This window comes from Eumetopias jubatus, unplaced genomic scaffold (assembly GCF_037043125.1).
Source record: "Eumetopias jubatus isolate StellerSeaLion01/CBP00866 unplaced genomic scaffold, mEumJub1_p1.0 scaffold_3, whole genome shotgun sequence".
In the NCBI taxonomy this organism is placed as follows: domain Eukaryota; kingdom Metazoa; phylum Chordata; class Mammalia; order Carnivora; family Otariidae; genus Eumetopias; species Eumetopias jubatus.
The window spans coordinates 57,677,728-57,699,208 of record NW_028274809.1 but is presented as its reverse complement, the minus strand read 5'-3'; the positions used below and the strand labels follow the sequence as shown (position 1 = coordinate 57,699,208).

At 39.9% G+C, this 21,481-nt stretch overlaps 1 protein-coding gene and 1 non-coding gene across 2 annotated transcripts; one reads left to right on the top strand and one right to left on the bottom strand.

Annotated features, from left to right (window-relative positions):
- Positions 1 to 8,743: 8,743 nt before the first annotated feature.
- Positions 8,744 to 12,269, bottom strand: ATP5MC3 (ATP synthase membrane subunit c locus 3). The gene is made up of 5 exons (XM_028125326.1): positions 12,165 to 12,269; positions 11,867 to 11,978; positions 10,391 to 10,468; positions 9,688 to 9,881; positions 8,744 to 9,004 (listed from the first exon to the last, which is right to left on the bottom strand). Exons 2-5 carry the CDS (start codon positions 11,903 to 11,905, stop codon positions 8,890 to 8,892), a joined length of 426 nt encoding a protein of 141 aa, XP_027981127.1. The 5' UTR covers positions 11,906 to 11,978; positions 12,165 to 12,269; the 3' UTR covers positions 8,744 to 8,889.
- A 7,002-nt stretch (positions 12,270 to 19,271) lies between these two features.
- On the top strand, positions 19,272 to 19,373 carry LOC114226164 (U6 spliceosomal RNA). The gene has a single exon (XR_003612691.1). It is a non-coding gene; the product is annotated as a U6 spliceosomal RNA (small nuclear RNA).
- Positions 19,374 to 21,481: the final 2,108 nt, after the last annotated feature.

Below are 21,481 nucleotides of genomic sequence, written 5' to 3'. Positions count from 1 at the left end.
AACACTTTGCTTTTAAATTTTTTTCTCTTTGTCATGCCTCAGTATCCCCTAACAGCCCTAAAATTCTCTACAGTCTTCTCTTTTGCAAATGCAGGAGATTTGTTCTGGACCCCTCCTTTGCCTGTCTTATCATTCCATATGTACATCTACCCAACTTACTCCTAAGAAAATTAGTGAGGATCTGGTAAACCTCCTCTAAGAACCCAGCATGACTTCTGAGTAAAATTGGTATCCCTTAGATACAAGAGGCTATTTGAAGAACACTATTTCTATCACAGAAATGCCCATTATTACATACTGCAAGAAACAATGGAGGCCTCTATTTGCTCTCAAAACCTTCCAAATGCCACAGAATATTGTATTTCCACCTTATTGAGAAGAGCTATTATGTGGTTAATCCATTAATCTGCTAAGGTTCTTAAGAATTCAACTAAAACCCTACTGAAGTATATATATTTATATAAGGTATTTAAGTATACTAAAATATAAATATACAGGTATGTATATATGACAAATAGAGTGAAAAGGAAGATTTAATTTGTAAGTTTCTGTTGTAGCTAAACAAAACACAGCATATTCCAGGGCATCCCTTATGTCTGCCTTGGACTCAGAGAAAGCCTCTGCATTTTCACAGGTATCTTCAAGATGCAGCCCAGTACAGTACAGAGTGATGAGATGAGGACAGCATGGCCCTAGACATTTTAGTTGATTTTTTGGTTGCTTCTACCTCATGGTAGATCTTCTTTCCTTCCCCCCTACAACCTAGGGTTTTCCTGCACATCCCTGAAATGGCCTACATCATAGTTAACCTTTCAGCATCTGTTCTCACTATGGGAATTTCCATTCAGAACATTTCAAGTACAAGGAGGGTCCTTGTCCACTTCTCACCCCCAGTCTTTGGGTCTCAAAAGAGTTTGTAATTAATTGCGTGTGGCATTGTGGGGGAAAAATTAGAGGGCTGTATTTATCTTCAAATCATACCTTAGCTTATGCCAGTCTCAGCGAGACCAGTCCAAAGAGAGAGAATGGAATTTAAAGGCCTACTTTCTAGCCTTAGTATCAATGCCTCCTCCTACCTCTCTCTCATCCCACTAACTTGAAAGAGGGTTTATCATCAGTATACTTAGCTTTCCACACACTATAAAGTTACCAATACAGGTAGATGGAACCACTCCTAGGGTAAAGAATTTTGTCTGGCATTCCAGTGTCTACCCTTGATGACTCCCCATAACTAGTCTGTCAATCCGAGGCCCACATAATAGCAAAGCCATGAATTCCTTATGCCAGAAACCAAGAAAGGCCTGGTCATATGGACCCTCCCAAGCCATAGACTAATACCTTTCTCTTTCCAGTTACATTCTCACCTGGGAGACAGCCTCTTATGTTAACTGTAAACCTAATGCTCTGTTTCTATAGTTTACTATTCATAAAGTATCAATATTTATTGAGCATGAACATGCCAGGCACTGTTCCTGGCCCTGCAGCTACAACTATAAACAAGACACAGTCCCTTAAGGAGACTTTCATGGGAGAGGAGGCGAGTCACAACACATTTACCAGCAATATAAACAGTAGTAAGTGCTGTGGAGAAAATAAAGCAGAAATGTGATAACATGCAGTATTATAAGCTTACCCCTTTTGTACAACTTTAGGGGTCTTGAGAGCTAAAGATGTTTTAGATATCTCTGGAGAGGTAGATAAATACTTTGAGTTGTCCTTTAGATAGAAATCTTAAGGGAATAATACTGAGCTGTCCAGTATCTGAGAGACTCAGCCAAACTATGTAACTATTTGAGAAAGCAAACCCTGGGATTCTCCTGTAAGAGGAACAGATCCTGGAATCTCCGTGGCTGGGAAATGCTAACTAAATGCTTTTTGTTGAAAAGTAGCCACTGAAAACAACCATGGTCCTCTCAGGAGTCTCTGCCAAGATCAGTTGTAGGATGCTAGCTCATGCTAATAGGTAGAACAATCAAAAGCCCTTGGATTTATGAGTCCCTATTGATCTTAGGTCAATTCTTCTCTTCAATATTTAAGCTCCCTTGAAAAAGAAGCTCTAAGTTACTAAACATCTAAGAGGAGATAGATTACTTGCATCATTCAGGAGAAGGAAGTGCAGATTCTTACTAGGAATGTGGGCCAATTTTTAGAGATTATAAACAGATTGATAGCTGAAAGGATGTGACCTAGGGATGTAGGGTTACCCTCAATTTACATAACTGTTTCTATAAAGTTGTAAGTGAAATGTCATATTGGAGCCTGTTTTCTCACTGACAGATTATACCAGTGGTTCTATTTTTTATTTTGGGACCCTGCACTCCATAACAACATGTTAACAAAAATAACATTTTAAAAAAATAACTATTTTCCAAAACAAAAATAGAATGGCATCATATTCACTTTTGTAAATAACTACATCACACGTAATAGTAGCTGCATTTTTGTATCTATTTCTGTATTTGATCTGTTGTATTATGTTGTTTTGGTTGAAGTTCTGATGACAATCTAGCCTCACACAGCTGTGTTAGTGGAAAAGGGAAGAACTTGTGAACCCCCCGAAAGGTTCTAAGGGCCCTCTGAAGTTTTCAGACCACACTTTGAGAATCATTGGATTAGCAGTACATTCCAAAAGGAAGGGGGGAAAAACTGCCCAATGAATGAGTTGATAGCTTTTTGAAAGATAAGGAGTCTAAGTCAAGGCATGTGGGGAATTGTAGTATTTTAGTACAGTGTTTTAAAAGCTTAATGTATATACAAATCACCTGGGATCCTTCTTAAAATTCAGATTCTGATTCAGAAGATCTGGTGTGAAGCTCTAGAACCTGAACGTCTGACAATGTCCCAAGTGATGCCAACACTGCAGATCCCTGGACTTCACTTTGAGTAGCAATGCTGTAGTATATTGTAATATACACATCACCAGAAAGCCTATAAAAGAATGCACAGGTGAGCTTGTATGTATGTGTTGTAGGAGAAGAGGGTAGGATAAGGGTGGGTGGAGGGAAGAGTATAAATAAACTCATGCTATCTACCTTCGAAAAATCTGTAAAAATGATGATATCACTTATAAGTCCTATTTTATCACAAGTTTTGATTACTACTTACTAACTATATGTATATCAAAGCAAGCTAAGGCATAATGTTGCTATTGACAGAGACAGAGTCCAACTGCCATGTTTGTTGAGGCAGAGGAGGATGATATTAGATCTGAAAAAAAATAATTTTTGGTCCTAATAATGTAAAGAATTTGGCAAGTAATTGATGGACTATGTATTTAGGTCTTATGTCCATAATATTTTCAATAGAGTAATACCATGAAATTACCAAATTAATATATACTCAGCATGTAGAAACTTCAACAACTCATAATTTCAGGTGCAGAAATCACATATTTAGAAGGGTTTGCAGAGGATAGTACTGATATTTTCTTATTCCAAACACTTAACACCCAAACCAAACCACATTGACTGAAATTATCAAATAGAATTTAAAACTTACAGCAGAAGCATGAGTATATATTTTTTTGGTTCTCAAATGATATTTCCCATTTATCTATAATCCTTCTTTAAACTTAACTTTAGTGACATTCATTTCTACCTATAGCTGCTCAGCAAATTTTTATCATTCCTTGGACATACCTTACCTCTAAGAGCTTTTACTCCGAAGTTCTTTACATTTCTTTTCTATTTATTGGGTCTTACTGAAATGGATCTTCAACCGTATTGTGCTCCCTGGGCCTTTCACCATCCTATTTTATTTTCATAAAATACACATAACAAAATTTACCATCTTAACCATTTTAAGTATCTATTTTAGTGATATTAAATACATTCATAATGAGGGGCGCCTGGCTGACTCAGTTGGAAGAGCATGCGATTCTTGATCACAGGGTTGTGAGTTTGAGCCCCACATTGGGTACAGAGATTACTTAAAAATCAACTTAAAAAAAATACATTCATAATGCTATACAACCATCATTACCATCCATGTCTATAACTCTTTTCATTTTGTAAAACTGAAATTCCATGCCTGTTAAACTAGACCCCTCCCCCATTGTTCCCACCCCAGCCCCTAGCAACCACAATTCTACTTTTTGTCTCTATGATTTGACTACTCTAACTCCCTAAGTGAATCATACAGTAGTTTGTCTTTTTGTGACAGGTATGTTTCACTTAGCATAGTGTCCTCAGGGTTCATCCACACTGTGGCATCTATCAGAATTTCTTTCCTTTTTAAGGCTAAACAATATTCTATTACATGTATATACCACATTTTGCTCCATCCATTGATGGACACTTCAGTTGCTTCCATAGTTTAGTTATAATAGTGAATAATGCTGCTATGAACATGAGTGTACAAATATCTCTTCAAAACCTTGTTTTCAGGGGAACCCTCCTACACAGTTGGTGGGAATACAAGCTGGTACAGCCACTCTGGAAAACAGTATGGAGGTTCCTCAAAAAGTTGAAAATAGAGCTACCCTACGACCCAGCAATTGCACTACTGGGTATTTACCCCAAAGATACAAATGTAGTGATCCGAAGGGGCACGTGCACTCCAATGTTTATAGCAGCAATGTCCACAATAGCCAAACTATGGAAAAAGCCAAGATGACCATCAACAGATGAATGGATAAAGAAGATGTGGTATAGATATACACAATGGAATATTATGCAGCCATCAAAAAAATGAAATCTTGCCATTTGCAACAACGTGGATGGCACTAGAGGGTATTATGCTAAGCAAAATAAGTCAATCAGAGAAAGACAAGTATCATATGATCTCATTGATATGAGGAATTTGAGAAACAAGACCCAGGATCATAGGGGAAGGGAGGAAAAAATGAAACAAGGTGAAAGCAGAGAGGGAGACAAACCGTAAGAGATTCTTAATCTCAGGAAACAAACTGAGGGTTGCTGGAGTGGTGTGGGGTGGGAGGGATGGGGTGGCTGGGTGATGGACATTGGAGAGGGTATGTGCTATGGTGAGCAGTGTGAATTGTGTAAGACTGATGAATCACAGACCTGTACCCCTGAAACAAATAATACATTATATGTTAAAAAAAAAAAAAGATAGTAGGAAGGGAAAAATGAAGGGGAGGAAATTGGAGGGGGAGATAACCATGAGAGACTATGGACTCTGAGAAACAAACTGAGGGTTTTAGAGGGGGGAGGTGGGTGAGGGAATGGATTAGTCTAGCAATGGGTATTAAGGAAGGCACTTATTGCATGGAGCACTGGGTGTTATACGCAAACAATGCATCATGGAATACTACATCAAAAACTAATGATGTAATGTATGGTGACTAACAAAATAAAATTAAAAAATAACAAAAAACAAAATGTTGCTTTCCATTTTTGGGGGTATATACCCATAAGTGGAATTGTTGGATCACATGGCAATTCTAGTTTTAACTTTTTGAGGAACCACCATACTGTTTTCCACAGCTGCTGTACCATTTTTGCATTCCTACAAGCAGTGCACAAGGGTTCCAATTCCCCCATATCCTTGCCAACACTTTTTGTTTTGTTTTTTATAGTTGTCATACTCCAGGGTGTGAGGTGGTATCTCACTGTAGCTTTGATTTGCATTTCCCTAATGATTAGCAATGGTGAGCATCTTTTCATGTATTAGTCAGCCATGTGACTATCTTCAGAGAAATGTCTATTTAAGTCCTTTGACCATTTCTAAATTGTGTTGTGTTTTTGTTGTTGAGTTTTAGGACTTCTCTCCATATTGTGGTATTAATCCCTTATCAGATACAGGATTTGCAAATATTTTCTCCCATTTTGTGGGTTGTTTTTTACTGTTGACCATGTCTTTTATTGCACAAAATTTTAAAACTTTCATGATACTCAGTTTATCTAATTTTTTTCTTTTGTTGCCTGTGTCTTTGGTGTCGTATCTCAGAAATCATTGCCAAATCCAGTGTCCTGAAGCTTTTGCCCTGTTTTCTTCTAAGCTTTGTAATTTTCAGTCTTTTTAAGTCTTTGACCAATTTTGAGTTAATTTTTGTGTATGTTATTAGGTAAGGGTCCAACTTCATTCTTTTGCATGTTAATATTGAGTTTTCCAGGCACCATTTGTTGAAAAGGCTCTCATTTCCCCATTGAATGGTCTTGACACTCCTATCAAAAATTATTGGACTGTATATGCAAGGATTTATTTCTGGGCTCTCTATTCTATTCAATTGGTCTTTTGTCTTTATGCCACTAACACTGTTTTAATTACTGCAGCTTTGTAGTAAGTTTTGAAATAAGGAGGTTCATGCATACATCTTTTAAGCTTTCTCCACCTCTTTAGTTCTTTGATCATCTGTAATATGGTTGTTTTAGTCTTTCTCTAGGAGATCTGCCCCATCAGGTCTTTTTCTGCAAGATTTATTTTCCCTTTGAACGGGCCATACTTTCCTGTTTTTTGAATGCCTTTTTGTTGTTGCAAACTGGACATCTGAATAACGTGGTTATCTCTGGCAATCAGATTATCCTCCTTCCCTAGGGTTGTTATTTTATTATTTTTGATTGTTGTATACTGTCTCTGTGTGAAGGATTAGCTTGATGTATAAACTTAATGTTTTGTCAGGTCTTCTCTGAGCCTGTGCCTTTTCTTGGGCATGAGTGGTTACTTTCTAATTTTCCCTGTATATGCAGGTGTTTTTGAATGTCCTAGTCTTTAGCATCTGGCTCCCAAAAGGGGAAAAAGAAAAAACAAGGGGGGAAATGGATACCTTCCCCTGGAAGTCACTTCAGCTGGAGGGGAAGGGGCTTGCAACAATGAGGGGAGGGGCAGCAACAATGGCCACCCTCCTCTTTATCTGTACCTCTGTAACCAGAAGTAACAATCAGTGATCAAAGAAAGCATTGATAACCAATATTTGGAGGACAGGGTTCTTTCTGCTTACCCTGGTTCCCGCAAGCTGTGTGGAAGCTGCTCCAAGATGTGCATAGCAGCCTGCCCTGCGGTTGGGGCTGAGGGCCGGCAGCTGCTACTCCATGAAGACCTGAAATTGAAATTAACCCCACTTTACAGTTCAAGCCTTCCTCTGGAAGTTGCAAGCCTCTACTAGACAAGAGTTCCAATATAGTCAAATTAGATTTGGACAGTGCAATTGTTGTCTAGGTGGGAAGAGATTCCTGGTGCTTCCCACTCCATCTTTCCAGGATACCCTTGACCTCCCTCTTTTATTCTAACTTATCACTCCTATTGTGGCTTTACTCATTCCTTACCAGGTTTGAAGCTCAGAGGTTAGCCTGTTAAACAATGTCCTTGCTTGCTGTCTGCTTAAAGCTCCTTTGACCTGTCATTTCTTCTCGTCAGTAACCAGCCTTGATAATAACCCTCACTGCTCTGTTAATCAGTTGTGTTAACAAACTTCCCAACATTGCTGGGGAGTCATAAGACTAGGTTGAGACTTACAAGTTCATGTTACCACCTGGAGCTGGGCTCTTCTGCGCTTCTGCTGCTCTTCACCTGGAGCTGGGTTCTGCACTTCTTTTGTTCACATCTACTCCATACCATACACCATACCTTTCCTCTTTTCAAGCCCACAAGGTTAAGATTATGCTTCAATTTTGTGCTTTAAATTGTTAACAAAACGTCTCCCAAATCAGCTTTTCCTTTGTCATCCCTGACATAAACATACCAAAAAAAAAAAAAAATCAAAGCATGGTCTTTGGAATCGAGTAAGGTCTGAATCTGGATCCCATCTTTGCCACTTTGTCATCTGATTTTGGGAATTAACCTTTCTTAAGCCTATTTTTCTGTCCATTTTTTCTCCCCAATTATGCAGGGTTGTCATGAGGACTAAAATTCCTAGGAAAGGTAGTGGCACTTGTGTGATGCACATACCCTGTCCTTCCCCAACTGGTTCCCAAGATCTAGACATCAAATCCTAGATATAATTTTCACATTTTTTTAAACATACTGTAGTATTAGAAAGAAACTGTTGTTGAACCAACTAGCATCCCAAGATGCTACTGATAAGCAATGCTTTAGCGATTTTTGGCTTTAAAAATATAGCCAATTAAGTTTACTTTTTGGTATTTGGTTTTTATTACTTTTAAATTTTATTTGACAAAGAGAGCCAGAGAGCACAAGTGGGGGGGGGATGGCAGAGGGAGATGAGCAGGGAGCCCGCCACAGTGTTCAATCCCAGGACCCTGTAATCATGACCTGAGCAGAAGGCACTCAACCAACAGAGCCACCCAGGCACCCCACCTTTTAAAATGTTTTTATTTGATATTTGGTTTCTAATGAGAGCCTTGTTCAGGCAAGAAACTAGCTGCTAGAGATTTTCTTCTTAGAAACTCTACTTTGTTATATAGACACTTAATTGCTTAACATGAGACTTACTGAAAAAGCAAAAACCACCCCCAACCGTAGTCTAACAAGGCTTCAGTTCCTAAAAAGCTGACATTACTTATTTGTAGATCCAGCTTTGTAAGACCAGCCAAGTTAGTCTCGGAAGGTAATTCTGCTCCCAGGTATCATAATTCGTTACTATCTTAGTTTAATTAATTGTATCTCATAGAAACTGAAAACACATATTTCTCCTTTATATGAGTAACCAAAAGCCCTGCGAATTACAATGTGCAGAATACTATATAAAAGAAGTCTCATAAAAATTGACTCGTTTTCATCACGGTGCAACTGCTTAGTTTCCTGACTTGTATAGCATCTGCCTGAATGCATAATCTTCTTTGTGATGATCTAAATTTAGGTCAAGTACAAATCACGGCAAAAATTAAAGTTTTCATCTTTAATGAAATGACCTTGGAAATAATGTACATTTCCATGACACCAATACTACAGTTTTCGGAGTCACAGTAAGATACACAGAATTACATCCGTAATTAATATGAATGCCAACATTTCAAGCAGTAATTTCTGTTACATGGCAAACAAAATCAAGAAAGCAACCATCAAACAAAAGAGACCCATAGCTTCAGACAAGGCAAATCCCAGGATAGCATATGAGAACAGCTGCTGCTTCAGCGAAGGGTTTCTAAAAGAGACACAACACATGTAATTGTTACTTTGAAGTATTTTCTGAATTCCAATACGTTTGGTAAACATTAAAGAATCAGATTACTAGTATGGGATCTTTGTAAACTGGCAAGTTCTGGACAAGTATCTGCCTAGATCTCTTTTGCTTCTGCCTCTGTTCGATACTCCTTTCTTTTCAATCCTAATCATATGGAGAAAAGGTAGGAAGTGATCTCTGTATGTCAATATAAATGGTTAGTCTTCATCCATTTTGAGGGGTTCAGACATACTTGCTATTCCCATGAAAGTACATTCTATACCTCTTAAGATCTGATAGTTTAGAAATAAGGTCTTAAAATGGAAATTGAAACTTTTATTAAAGACTGTGCTGTTAACTAGTCCCAATATAGTTTAACATCAAGAGTGCAGTCTGAAGTCAGAATTAAAATTTCTGACACTTACTAGCTACTTGGGCAATTAGTATAATTTCTGCAAGCTCATCCTTCCTAAGTAAACTAGGATATATCTCCAAGGGGTATTATGAGGGTTAAGTGAGATCATGCATGCAAAGCCCTCAAAATACAATGCAAGACACAGAGTTGGCACTTAATACAAAGTAGCTCTTATTATTTCACTAGTTTTCTAGGTTTCCAACTATGTTAAGCATGCTCTTAAAGTAGCTTATTTGGTGATAGAAATTACCTGGCATAACCAATGATAAGGCTGCCAAAGACTGTTCCAATACCAGCACCAGAACCAGCCACTCCCACTGTTGCAGCACCTGCACCAATAAATTTCGCAGCAGTATCAATGTCTCTGCTGATTGCACTGGTCTGAAACTCCCTTTGGATTAGTTGAGACACACCATTCTGGGCCCCATTAAATACCGCAGAGCCCTAGAAAAAAGGAAATAAAGGCAAAGGTTAAATCAGTAATCACAATTAGCTATTTTAATTACTACACTGTCAAATGGTAACTACTTCTCTATTTTGTGATTTCAAATAGGAGATTGTGTGGCACAGTGGAAAAATCAAGAGCTTCGAGTAATTCCAATGTTGTAGAATAGGGATAACAATATACCTCATAAGGTTGTTGAAAATTATGAAACACTGTATTTCAATATGCTTTTTAATAGAGTAGGCTTTTCAATAACTGTAGCTAATATGATCTTAAATATAGGCAACTCAAGACTATATACTTAATATACTGGCTTTATTTCTTGGCCAACTCAGCCAAGTTTCATTGGCTTATCCTCTGCAGTATTTTTTGCATACGAGGGTGGAAAAAGACTGCCTTCAAACCATTCACTAATGAGATTTTTTTTTTTTTTTTTTACCCTCCCTTTAATTAAAACCCTAAGACTTACTTGGTGGGGTTACTTAATTTCTATTATTACTGCTATTACCTCTCCAGTCCTAGCCTCTGGTCGAGATAACACTGATGCAGAAATTGGTCTGTAGGCAACTCTGGATCCAGCTCGGATCTATTAAGGAAAAAAACATTCCAAATATTAAGAGTAGATAAGACTTCAATGACCCTTCTTGTACCATGAGTTCTAAAAAAGCCATCAGCATATCAGAAAGCTCATGATTTTCTGTATTGTCTCTTATCTTGCTGTTTGGTTATTTTCAGTCCATGAAGGGAATTTTATTTTAAAGTTGCTAATTAAAGTTAAAAGTGTGCTACATAATCTATTTGTAATAATCTGAAGAGAACTTCTAAATGCTTAAAAAGAAAGCACATTTTTATTTTTTATGACCTTTTTTTTTTTTAAGATTTTTTAATTTATTTATTCGACAGAGAGACACAGCGAGAGAGGTAACACAAGCAGGGCGAGTGGGAGAGGGAGAAGCAGGCTTCCTGTCAAGCATGGAGCCCGAGGCAGGGCTTGATCCCAGGACTCTGAGATCATGAACTGAGCTGAAGGCAGACGATAACAACTGGCCACCCAGGCGCCCCAGAAAGCATTATTCTTAAAATTTCAATTATTGTAGCGCCACGATTCAGATCAGAAAAAAAGCAATAAACATTCCACATTCTTTGGTAAGTTTAAGTGGACCAACAAGTTTATCAAGTGTTGCTATAAACGTTTGTCGTTTAAATTAGCCCATCATTTAATATGAGGACCACAACTTCCGAAATATTCCTGTATGTCCACTAATTTTAAGATACAAAAGCAGTTTAAACAATTCTGTATCAGTGTAAGAATAATCGGTGAAATATCTCACCATAAGGACATACTTAAGTCCAGCGTCTCTGCCCTTGAGTGTCCACTACACTAAGGTCACATAAAATGCCTTCAGAACCAAGACCTGATTCTCTAAAACAAATCCCCCACATCCTACTTCACCTAAAGCTTTTCCAAAATGGTTATGGAAATAACAGCCAGAGGCAGGAAGAAAGACTTTCGTCTCCACCATCTCTTCCTCCGCCCACACAGGGTGAGGCAAAGTCCCTCCCTCTGCAGGAGCGAGTTTGACCTACAGATAGGCAAGGGAGAACGCTGCTGCGGTCAACTAGGCCTCAGAGGCCCCCTACATCCTTAAGACCACCCGAACCTTCGCGCCGACCCCAACCCCACAGAATACCCGTGGAGGAGGGGGAGGGAGCCGCTCCGGCACTAGGGGCAAGGAGGGTTTGACCTACAGCGAGTGGGGCCTGACAACTAGGCCTCGGCTGCTCTCCACCGCACTAGTGGAGGGGAGAAGCGAAGTGAGTTGCCCCAGGATTAGTAGGAAAGGAAGAAGAGGACATACAGGGTGAGGGGTGCGCGGTCCCCACAGGTTGGTGTGCCCCGCCCAGAGGTGCCCCATTCAACAACGTGGACGCTCCAGGCCAAGCGGTCCGCCCTCAGCGCCCCGGCCCAGCCTGGACTACGCACCAGAGCGGGGGTGCAGGCGAGCTTGGCGCAGGCGAACATCTTACACTCTTCGGGGCAGGGCGGCTGGAGGACCTGGGTGACGGCCGACGTGGGCTCCACTCCCGCTTCCCTTCTGCGGAGGTAAAGGGGCATAAGATCAAGTGCCCTCCCGGGCCTGTCCTTCCCACCCAGGTCCCGCGGGCTCCCGTGCACGCCGTCGGCTTGGGCCCTCGTCCAGCGAGGCGCCAGCTGAATGAATGGGTCCTGACCCAGCGCTGCTCCGCCCCGGCCAGGCCCGGCTCTCGCGCCCTCCGCTTACCTTCCCCGGAGGTGGCGGCGGCAGCAGCAGCGACAGCGACAGCGACGGCGGCAGAGGTCGAAGGAGTGGCGCTGCACGCGCAGGCGCGGTCCGCCTCTTATCCGCGCCGCGGCACCCGGATGGAGAAGGCGGGGAAACGGGGGCAGTAGGGAAGACACTCAAGGTCACTTTGTAACAACTTTATTGGCAACTAGTTGGGAAGGACAACGACAGCCACACAGAGGTGGGCTGGCGGGCAGTGGCTGGTAAAGGAGAGGCAAAAAGAGGAAATTGAAAACTGGCCCTGGCAGAGAGAACTGAACAGGTTGTTTCTCTTTTGATTTAAGCTGGCCAGAGGATAGTGCGACTTTTTCTTTCAGTTGACACCTTGTGAGATTTGACTTTTTTTTTTTTTTTTTTGAGATTTGGCTTTTTAATCAGTTGTTACTTCTCTTTACTAGAGGGGCCCCCTTCCTGGTCATTCTGCTCTGTGAAATAGGACTCTGTGTGTGCGTGGGGATAGAGCTCATGCACTGCTTGACAGAAGAAATTAGGGTCCCCAGCAAAGCGAATACATTTCCTTGAAGGAATCTGTTAAAGTATTCCAAAAATATGGCTACTCCTTTGAGTGACAGGACCTGACAAAGAAGTACTGGGACAAAGGAATGAGCACATGAATAGGTCAAAGAGTTTTGTGACTTTGGGCACAAAGTTGCTGCTTGGTAAAGTGAGGGAGGTAATTTTTCCTCCAGCTGTATGCTTGGAAGAATTAAGAGATGTGATGTATTATATGGGACTAAAGAAAGTCCGAGTATTTTCAAAACCGACCCAACTTTAGCACCTGCTTTTGTCCAAATGATTGGACAAATCATTTTCTTTGATGAATACAGAAATGTCTCAGAAAAAAATGGCTCTTACTGAACTTCTAGTAGATCCTCAAATTCTGTAAATTTTACTAAGTTGTTCTTAGTAGTTCTACTGGAAGTGATACTAGTCAACATAAAAGATTAATCATCTAGTATGCCCAGTTGAAGGGATAGCAGGGGACTGAAATCCCACCCACTTGGCCTAGAGTCTTGGCATGGGACAATGTCCACCCAGAGGATCACCCTTTTTCTAATTAGCACAAAGGTGTGGTATCATCTAGTGGCAACCCTAGGGAGAAGCCCTCAGAATTGAAACATGAAGAATGAATAAGAATTTGTCACTGACCCAACTTCAAATGCAAATGATTCAAAATCATGTGAAAGCTAATCATTTTAGGCTCAATCTTCAGCTGATAAAATAGATAATTCATTTGAATTCACATGTGCAGTTTGAAGAAAGATTATTTTCTCAAGCACTCAATTCTTACCTGAAGGATGTAGTATCCTGTGATGTCTAAAGTAGAATAAACAATGCTCTGCATTCATCAGAGTTCTCCGGAGAACCAGACCAGTAGGAGATTAATTGATTAATTTTTGATTTATCTATTTATTTATTATGAAGAATTAGCACATTGTGGTTATGGAAGCTGAGAAGTCCCATGATCTGCATTTCCAAGCTGGAGACCCAGGAAAACCAGTGGTATAATTCAGTTAGAATCTGAAGGCCTGAGAACCAAGGAGGCCACTTGTAATTCCCAGTCTGAATGAGATGAGATGAGATGTCCCAGCTCAATAGTGAGATGGGGGGAAAAGGGCAAATTCTTTCTTCCTCTGCCTTTTGTTCCATTCAGACCCTAAATGGATTGGATGATGCCCACCCAGAGTGGGGAGGACAGTCTTTATGAGCCCGCTGATTTAAAGGCTAATCTCATCCAGAAACACCTTCACAGACACACCCAGAGATAACATTTAATTTAGGCACCCCATGGCCGGTCAAATTGACCCAAAATTAACCATCACATATCCCATTCTTCAATAATAGATCCTTATAAGGGACGAACTATCCTAGATGGGTTTGTGTACAGAGATGGTTTAAGGGAGGTTCTTATCTCCTCAGCCATAAATCAGTAGCAGTAACTGTTGAAGAGGAAGAGGGGGCAGGAGAGAAGCTGAGATCCCTAAGAGGATCATTTCCAGGGTGCATATGGGCTAGGTGCCTATGACAGGGAGACGTGCGGTCTAAGTCCAGGCTCTGACTGTCAATATGTCAGTAAGCAGGTGAACTGGCCTAGAAGAGGAGATAGTAGGTCCTTGGTGAGTTCGATCAGTTAAAGTTTATTTATGAAGAATATTAGGTGTTCAAAGAACAGATAGTGCTACCTGTGAGAACGGCTTGTGTGTGTGTGTGTGTGTGTGTGTGTGTGACAAAGTGGATCTTGAGTGATACCAACCCATGTTGCTAGAGGGTGAATATTTGCACTGAGGAAGGTTGAAGAAAAATGTCACCTTCTGAGAGGAGTAAAGTGAGACCATAAAGATGCACAGGGGACTTCTTTTGAAGTATTCAATTCTCTATTTTTTTCTTAAATAGTGGAGATGATCATCTTTTTTTTTAAGATTTTATTTATTCATTTATTTGAGAGAGAGAGAAAGAAAGAAAGAGAGTACATGTGTGCATGTGCCAGCAGGAGTGCGAGCTGGGGGAGGGGCAGAGGGAGGGACAAGCAGACTCCACACTGAGCTGGGAGCCTACTGGGGGGTGGGGGCTGGATCTCATGACCCTGAAATCACAACCTAAGCCAAAATCAAGATTCGGGCGCTCAACTGACTGAGTCACCCAGGCACCCTAGAGATGATCATCTTAAGTGATGACATCATAGTTTGGTATTATGTGATAAGCCTGAGTGAAGATGGCATGGAGAAGAAAGGAATGGGGCAGTAAAGAGAAGTATAGAAAATCCTTTTCCCAATGTAAGTGCAATAATCCCTCCTATCCTGCATGCCCCTTTGCATTGTGACTTTGCCACTCATCAAGTAATGGAGTCTGTTTTCCTTCTCCTTAAATCTGGGCTAATCTTATGACTTGCTTTGACCCAGAGAAGTGACAGTGTGACTTCTGGACTAATAAGAGGTCTCATAGCTTTCATTTTCTCTTTGGAAGCCAACCATCACATCAAGAAACATGGGTTAGACTACTAGATAAGACTAGTAGATAAGAAACCTTCTGGACAGAAAAAAAGCCTCATAAAAGAGAACTGAGGTGCCCCGGACATTTGAGTGAGGCCCTGTTGGGTTTTCTAGCTTCAATCAAGCCTTCCCAGCCAACACCACATGGAAGAGAAATGAGCCTTGCCTAAATTTCCTGACCCACAGAATCAAGAGCAATGAAAAGGTTATTGTTTGAAGCTACGAAGTTTTAGGGTGGTTTGTTACACAGCAAGAGATAACTGAAACAAGAAGATACTGTCTTCAAAATATCCACTCCTGGGCGCCTGGGTGGCTCAGTTGGTGAAGCGACTGCCATCGGCTCAGGTCATGATCCTGGAGTCTCTGGATCGGGTCCCACATCGGGCTCCCTGCTTGGCAGGGAGTCTGCTTCTCCCTCTGACCCTCCCCCCCTCTCATGTGCTCTCTCTCTCTCAAATAAATAAAATCTTTAAAAAAAATTTAAAAAAAATCCACTCCTTTGAGATCCATGTGGTGGCAGCAGCATTTTTTTTTTCTTTTTAAGGTAATCTCTACACCCAACTGGGGCTCGAACCCAGGACCCTGAGATCAAGAGCTGCATACTCCACCCACTGCGCCAGCCAGGTGCCCCTTTTTAAATTAATTTTTTAAAGTAATCAGGAGGCAGCAGCATCTTAATGTGGGCAATTTCAGTTCAGAATTCCAGGCATAACTCAGAGCAAATCAGATAGAAGCACATGTTTTGTGCACTGACTCCCCTTTCCTTGAAATTCTGGGGTGGGGTAGGATTGTTATTGTAAAACTATTATAAGATCGCTCTAACCTGGACACATGGAAAGATGCTTAAATTATCTGCTTTTGAAAGTTTCCATTTTAATAGCCTGTGAAGTTTTCACCAGCCTTCTCACATTAGTGTGATTTAAAAATATATTATTTGTGGAAACAAAAATCAGAAATGTAAGTTAAAAATATTCTGGGCTTTGTTATAAAACTATTTCGCTTTTCTTATTAAAATTTTGTTTCATATTATTGGTCTTAATTTTCTATCATTTTATCTTTTTTAGGAAAATGAACCTCTAAACCTGTACTAATGCTATAGGATCATTCAGTCAAGGTGAGCTCCAAATAAATACTGTGTCCTCTTTGAACATAGTAAGTATACAGGAAAATATAAGAGTTTACATTATAATTGGGGTATATGAAAAATTGAACTGGTATATAAAAAATTGGAGAAAAACACAAATTAGTAACTGTTTTAGGACTATGTTGTATGGTGTGTAATAAGGGAAACACCTTCAGAAAAGAGATTGGCCTGCTTAGAAAGTGCCTCACTGAGACAGACTTGAGCTCGGATGAGAGAGATGGGCTGATTTGTTTAGAAAAGATTTCTTGGGGGGCGCCTGGGTGGCTCAGTTGGTTGAGCGTCACACCTTCGACTCAGGTCATGAACCCAGGGTCCTGGGATTGAGCCCCTCATCAAGGAGCCTGCTTCTTCTTCTCCCTCTGCACCACTCTCCCCCCCACCCCACGCTCATGCTCTATCATGCTCTCTCTCTCAAATAAATAAATAACATCTTTTAATAAAAAAAAAAGAAAGAAAACATTTCTTGGTATCCTTTATATAAAACCTAACACTGTCTAGGCTACTAATCACTTTCTAGTGCAGAAATTTTTGTCCTTAATCTTCATTTTTGACTCCTTTAAAATTATTTAGCTACTTTCATGCCATGGAATAAATAAAGTATTTACTAAATGACTCCAAAGATTTAGTAAGGAATTAAAAGTAAATGCATCTTTTTATGGCCTTTCAGAGGTCCAGATGGTCCAGGCTAAAATTTATATTAAAGAATTACATGAAAACGATATACTAATATATTAAATATTATTACATCCTTTTTTTCTGGTAAGATATGCTAGTTATTGAGGAAAAAGACAATTTTATATCACAGTTGATAATTAATATAGAAAGACTATGTTAGAAGAAAATGAGTAAGTATATAGATATGAGATCAAGTCCCTCTTTTGCCTCTTGTCCGTCAGGCACAGCATAGGGAATATAGTCAATAATATCTTAATAACATATGGTGACATATGTTTATTGTGGTGGTGACTACACTTATTGTGGTGAGTCCTGAGGAATGTATAGACTTGTCGAATCACTATGTTGTACACCTGAAACTAATAAAACATTGTATGTCAACTGTACTTCAATAATAGATAAAAGAGTATGTAAGTTACCCATTTTTCACTTAATTTCACTTAATCTTTCTATGGCTAGTTGCCTATACAACATATGTTCTCCCTTTCTTTCTTGGTTATAGAACCCTGTTCAGTTAAAAAATACTGAACTTCCCAGGTTTCCTTACAGTTAAGAATGATCAGTGATATGTAAGTTAAAGTTACTTGGTATTGCCTCTAAGAATGTATACAAAGGGTATAACTTCAACTGGCTCATTTCTTTTTTTCTTTCCCTTTTTTTTTTTTCCTGCTTAGAATATGGATCCAATGTCTGGAGGTGAAGCAACAATCTTGTACCCATGAGTACAGAAACCGAACATTAAGGATGGAGAAGTTGGAAATGAAAAGGAGATTGAGTTCTTAACTTTTTTTTTAAGTAGCTAGAGCTGCTATTTACTGTCTGTTTATGGACTTCATGTTATACAAGAAAAAAAACCTCTATTTGCTTAAGCCACTGAGGTCAGTCTCTTCTGTTATATGCAGCTGAACACAACACAGACTAATGGGTCTACATCTCTGATGCCTTTTGGTCTTTAGTCTGTGATTACAGCAGAAATAGCCCTCCTCCCACAGAATTTACATTAATTTAGGACTGTCTTTTTTCCATATTCCATGGTATATCTGGTATATCTGATAGGGACCAACTAGGAGACAAAACCATTTTAGTAATTTGACAAAGAAAATTTAATGTAAAGATTGTTAACCAATAAAAGGTATCTACTAAGAAGGATAGAGTGGATTCTAAGGGGTGCAGAAGTAGCAACTGTCGGAATAGCTACTACCCTTGGCTAAGGAAGAGTGAACAGAGAGGAAGAATTTGGAAATTTAGAGGAGAGGGCATGGCTGTCACAGGAACTTATAGTCAACTTGTGGTGAAGGAACTTGCTGGAGGTACCAGCCACAAATAAACCAGGAAGACTGCTGAGGTGCACATAACCAGGCCTCTCTTGCAAACCAACCGATGGGCTCCACACCAGAAGAAAGAAAAGTTGGTTCCTCCAGCTCTGGCCTCACAGAGTCTTTCCATAGCCCTCTCCTGGCAATGCCTAACATTTTGCCAGTTGTCAAAGCAGAAATGCCTGCAGGGTCCAGCTCTAGAATAACGAAGCAAGGCAAAGAAGGATGGATTTGTAGCTGAGAAGCCATAAGTTAATAACTGGCACAGATGGTACGATTCTCAAGGGCAAGGATAAGGTCTAATTCTATTTATGTCTTCTACAGCACCTAACAGAGTTAAACATAGTAGTCACTCAATACATTTTTGCTCAATAATATATAAGGGGCTTAGTATATACAAAGTAATTTGAAATAATTTTTTTGTTCTTCTCTTTTGACTAAGATATTAGTTTCTTTGGACAAGTTAGAATGACCTCTAGAATGCCTTTTCTTTCTAGTATTGCAGAATTCAAACTAAGAGAAACAGGAACATTTTTCGGTTTGTGACATGGGTTTGTTCAAACATTTTTATGTGTTTATGAAGGACTCTGAGTTTATACTCTCATGTGCTTAATGAATTCATTGAAAAACCAAAACATTAGCACCCTTTATTGATCCATTCTTTTGAGACAACATAATATTGGCAGGAATGGTTCATAAACTGAAGCAGCCTCAAGTTGGAGTTGTGAAGTAGGCAATGTCCATCTGCAGTTTCTTTTTCACTTCTTTTTTCAATGCCTTTGGTCCATCCCGAGCCACTTGTTCTTTCTGCAGGCACCTGCTATCTTCATGGTGACTATTGACTATGCAAGTTTCTCCACGGTGGCACCTACTGAAGCCATCTCTCTCCCGGCAGAGTCCAGCTTCTGAACTCTTACCCATGTAAAATATTCATCTCTTAGTGCTTGCTTCAGCAGCACATATACCAGCATTATAATGATAGAGAAGATTAACATGGTCCCTGTGCAAGGACAACACACAAACTCAAATATTCCATATTTTTATAGTACGCTACCATTTACCTCAGAAGGTAGGGTGGGGAGATGGTGATGGATGTTAATGCATCTAAGAAGTGGAAGGAATTACAAATGTATTTCCTATGTTGAAAAACTAGAAGGTTTTTCAACCATCAACAGATGGTTACCCGTGGGAAGAGAAATAGGTTGGAGGGAATAAGAATAGAAGCTAGACTTCTTTGAATTATACTTTGCTTTGTAGATTTGATTTTGGAAGCATGCAAACCATTTATGAAAGTAAATGTTTAAAAAATCCCCCCAAATTGAAAGTAAATGAAACAAATGAATTTAACTGCATCTAATTGGTATCATAACTACACAGGGTAAGTACAGAGAGTTTCTATAGATGAATAAAAAGCTCCTTGATCACTCTGCTTCACGTGCACTGGTCTCTTTGCTGTTCCTCCAACATGCCAACCATATTCCACCTCATAGAGTTGCACATTTGTTCCTTTAGCCTGGACCACCTTTCTGCTGGATATTCACTTGGTTTACAACTCTACTTTGTTCAAGTCTTTGCTCAAGTCTCTTCTTAAGAGAGGCCTTCCTGAATCCCTTACATATCTTTGTCTGTCTCCATAACACTTACTGCTACCTGCCATTATTTGTTTGGCTCTCTCATTAGACTGTAAGTCCATGGCAGCAAGGACTTTGTTTTGTTCATTGCTGTACCCACAGAGTCTAGAACATGCTTGGCCCATTAATAGGCACTAAGTACAATGGGGTTGGAGACAATCATTGATAAAATTTATTACATTATCCCCTCTGTGGTACTTGAATTAATTAAACTAAAGGGAAGCATTATTATTATTTTTTAAAGATTTTATTTTTAAGTAATCTCCGTATCCAACATGGGACTCGAACCTACAACCCCGAGATAAAAAAATCACATACTCGGGGTGCCTGGGTGGCTCAGTCATTAAGCATCTGCCTTCGGCTCAGATCATGGTCCCAGGGTCCTGGGATCGAGCCCCACATCAGGCTCCCTGCTCAGCAGGAAGCCTTCTTCACCCTCTCCCACTCCCCCTGCTTGTGTTCCCTTCTTGCTTTCTCTCTGTCAAATAAATGAATAAAATCTTTAAAAAAAAAAAATCACATGCTCTACTGACTGAGCCAGCCAGGTGACCCAGGGAAGCATTATTAAATGTTGAATTTCAGTTCTTGGTGATGGGCTTGGATGTAGCCTTACACAATGCTTTTTAAATTATACTTGAACTTTAATCTGTCTATGGAAGGCTATCCCGGTTTTATTTTTTAAAAGGATTTATTTATTTATTTAAGAGCGAGAGAGTGCCTGTGTGAGTTGGGGGAGGGAAAGAGGGAGAGAATCTCAAGTAGACTTTCCACTGAGCCTGGGGCTCAGTATCCCAATCCATGAGATCATGACCTGAGCCAAAATCGCCAAAATCACCAGTTGGGCACTTAACCAACTGAGGCCCCCAGATGCCCCAGGCTATCCTTGTTTTATTTATTTATTTATTTTAAAGATTTTATTTATTTATTTGAGAGAGAGAGAATGAGAGACAGAGAGAGCATGAGAGGGAAGAGGGTCAGAGGGAGAAGCAGACCCCCCCCGCTGAGCAGGGAGCCTGATGTGGGACTCAATCCTGGGACTCCAGGATCATGACCTGAGCCGAAGGCAGTCGCTTCACCAACTGAGCCACCCAGGCACCCCAGGCTATCCTTGTTTTAAAGCACTATGTGTGTGTGCCTGTGTATATACCTTATCTATATCTTGGCTGGAGTTTTTTGTATGTGATTGCATTATGTCAATTTCAGCTATTTTTTTAAGACAATCAATTATAATTATATGTCCTAGTGTCCTTCAAGAAGTTAAATCCATCTATATGCAATGGAACCAGATATACAGCTTAGGGTTAAGAGATAAGAAGTTTCACAACACTAACAAAATGTTTGAGAGACGTTTGAGAGGACTCTTGCTTATCAAACTTTTCAGCTATTCTAGCCCTGGTGAGGTCTTTAAGGGCCATATTCCTAGCCCTAGAGCCATATGATATATACAGGGTCTTATATCAGTTTTGGAAATTATAGGGTTTCCATATGGTACAAGTGTACCATGCTAAGTAATACTTTA

What these genes read in the sequence shown, in the direction of transcription:
- ATP5MC3 (XM_028125326.1), bottom strand. Translation starts at nt 11,905, where the DNA reads ATGTTCGCCTGCGCCAAGCTCGCCTGCACCCCCGCTCTG. An exon ending in TCGCCTGCACCCCCGCTCTG is followed by an intron (nt 10,469 to 11,866) that starts GTGCGTAGTCCA and finishes TTTCCTTAATAG; the next exon opens with ATCCGAGCTGGATCCAGAGT. An exon ending in CTTATCATTGGTTATGCCAG is followed by an intron (nt 9,005 to 9,687) that starts GTAATTTCTATC and finishes TGTCTCTTTTAG; the next exon opens with AAACCCTTCGCTGAAGCAGC.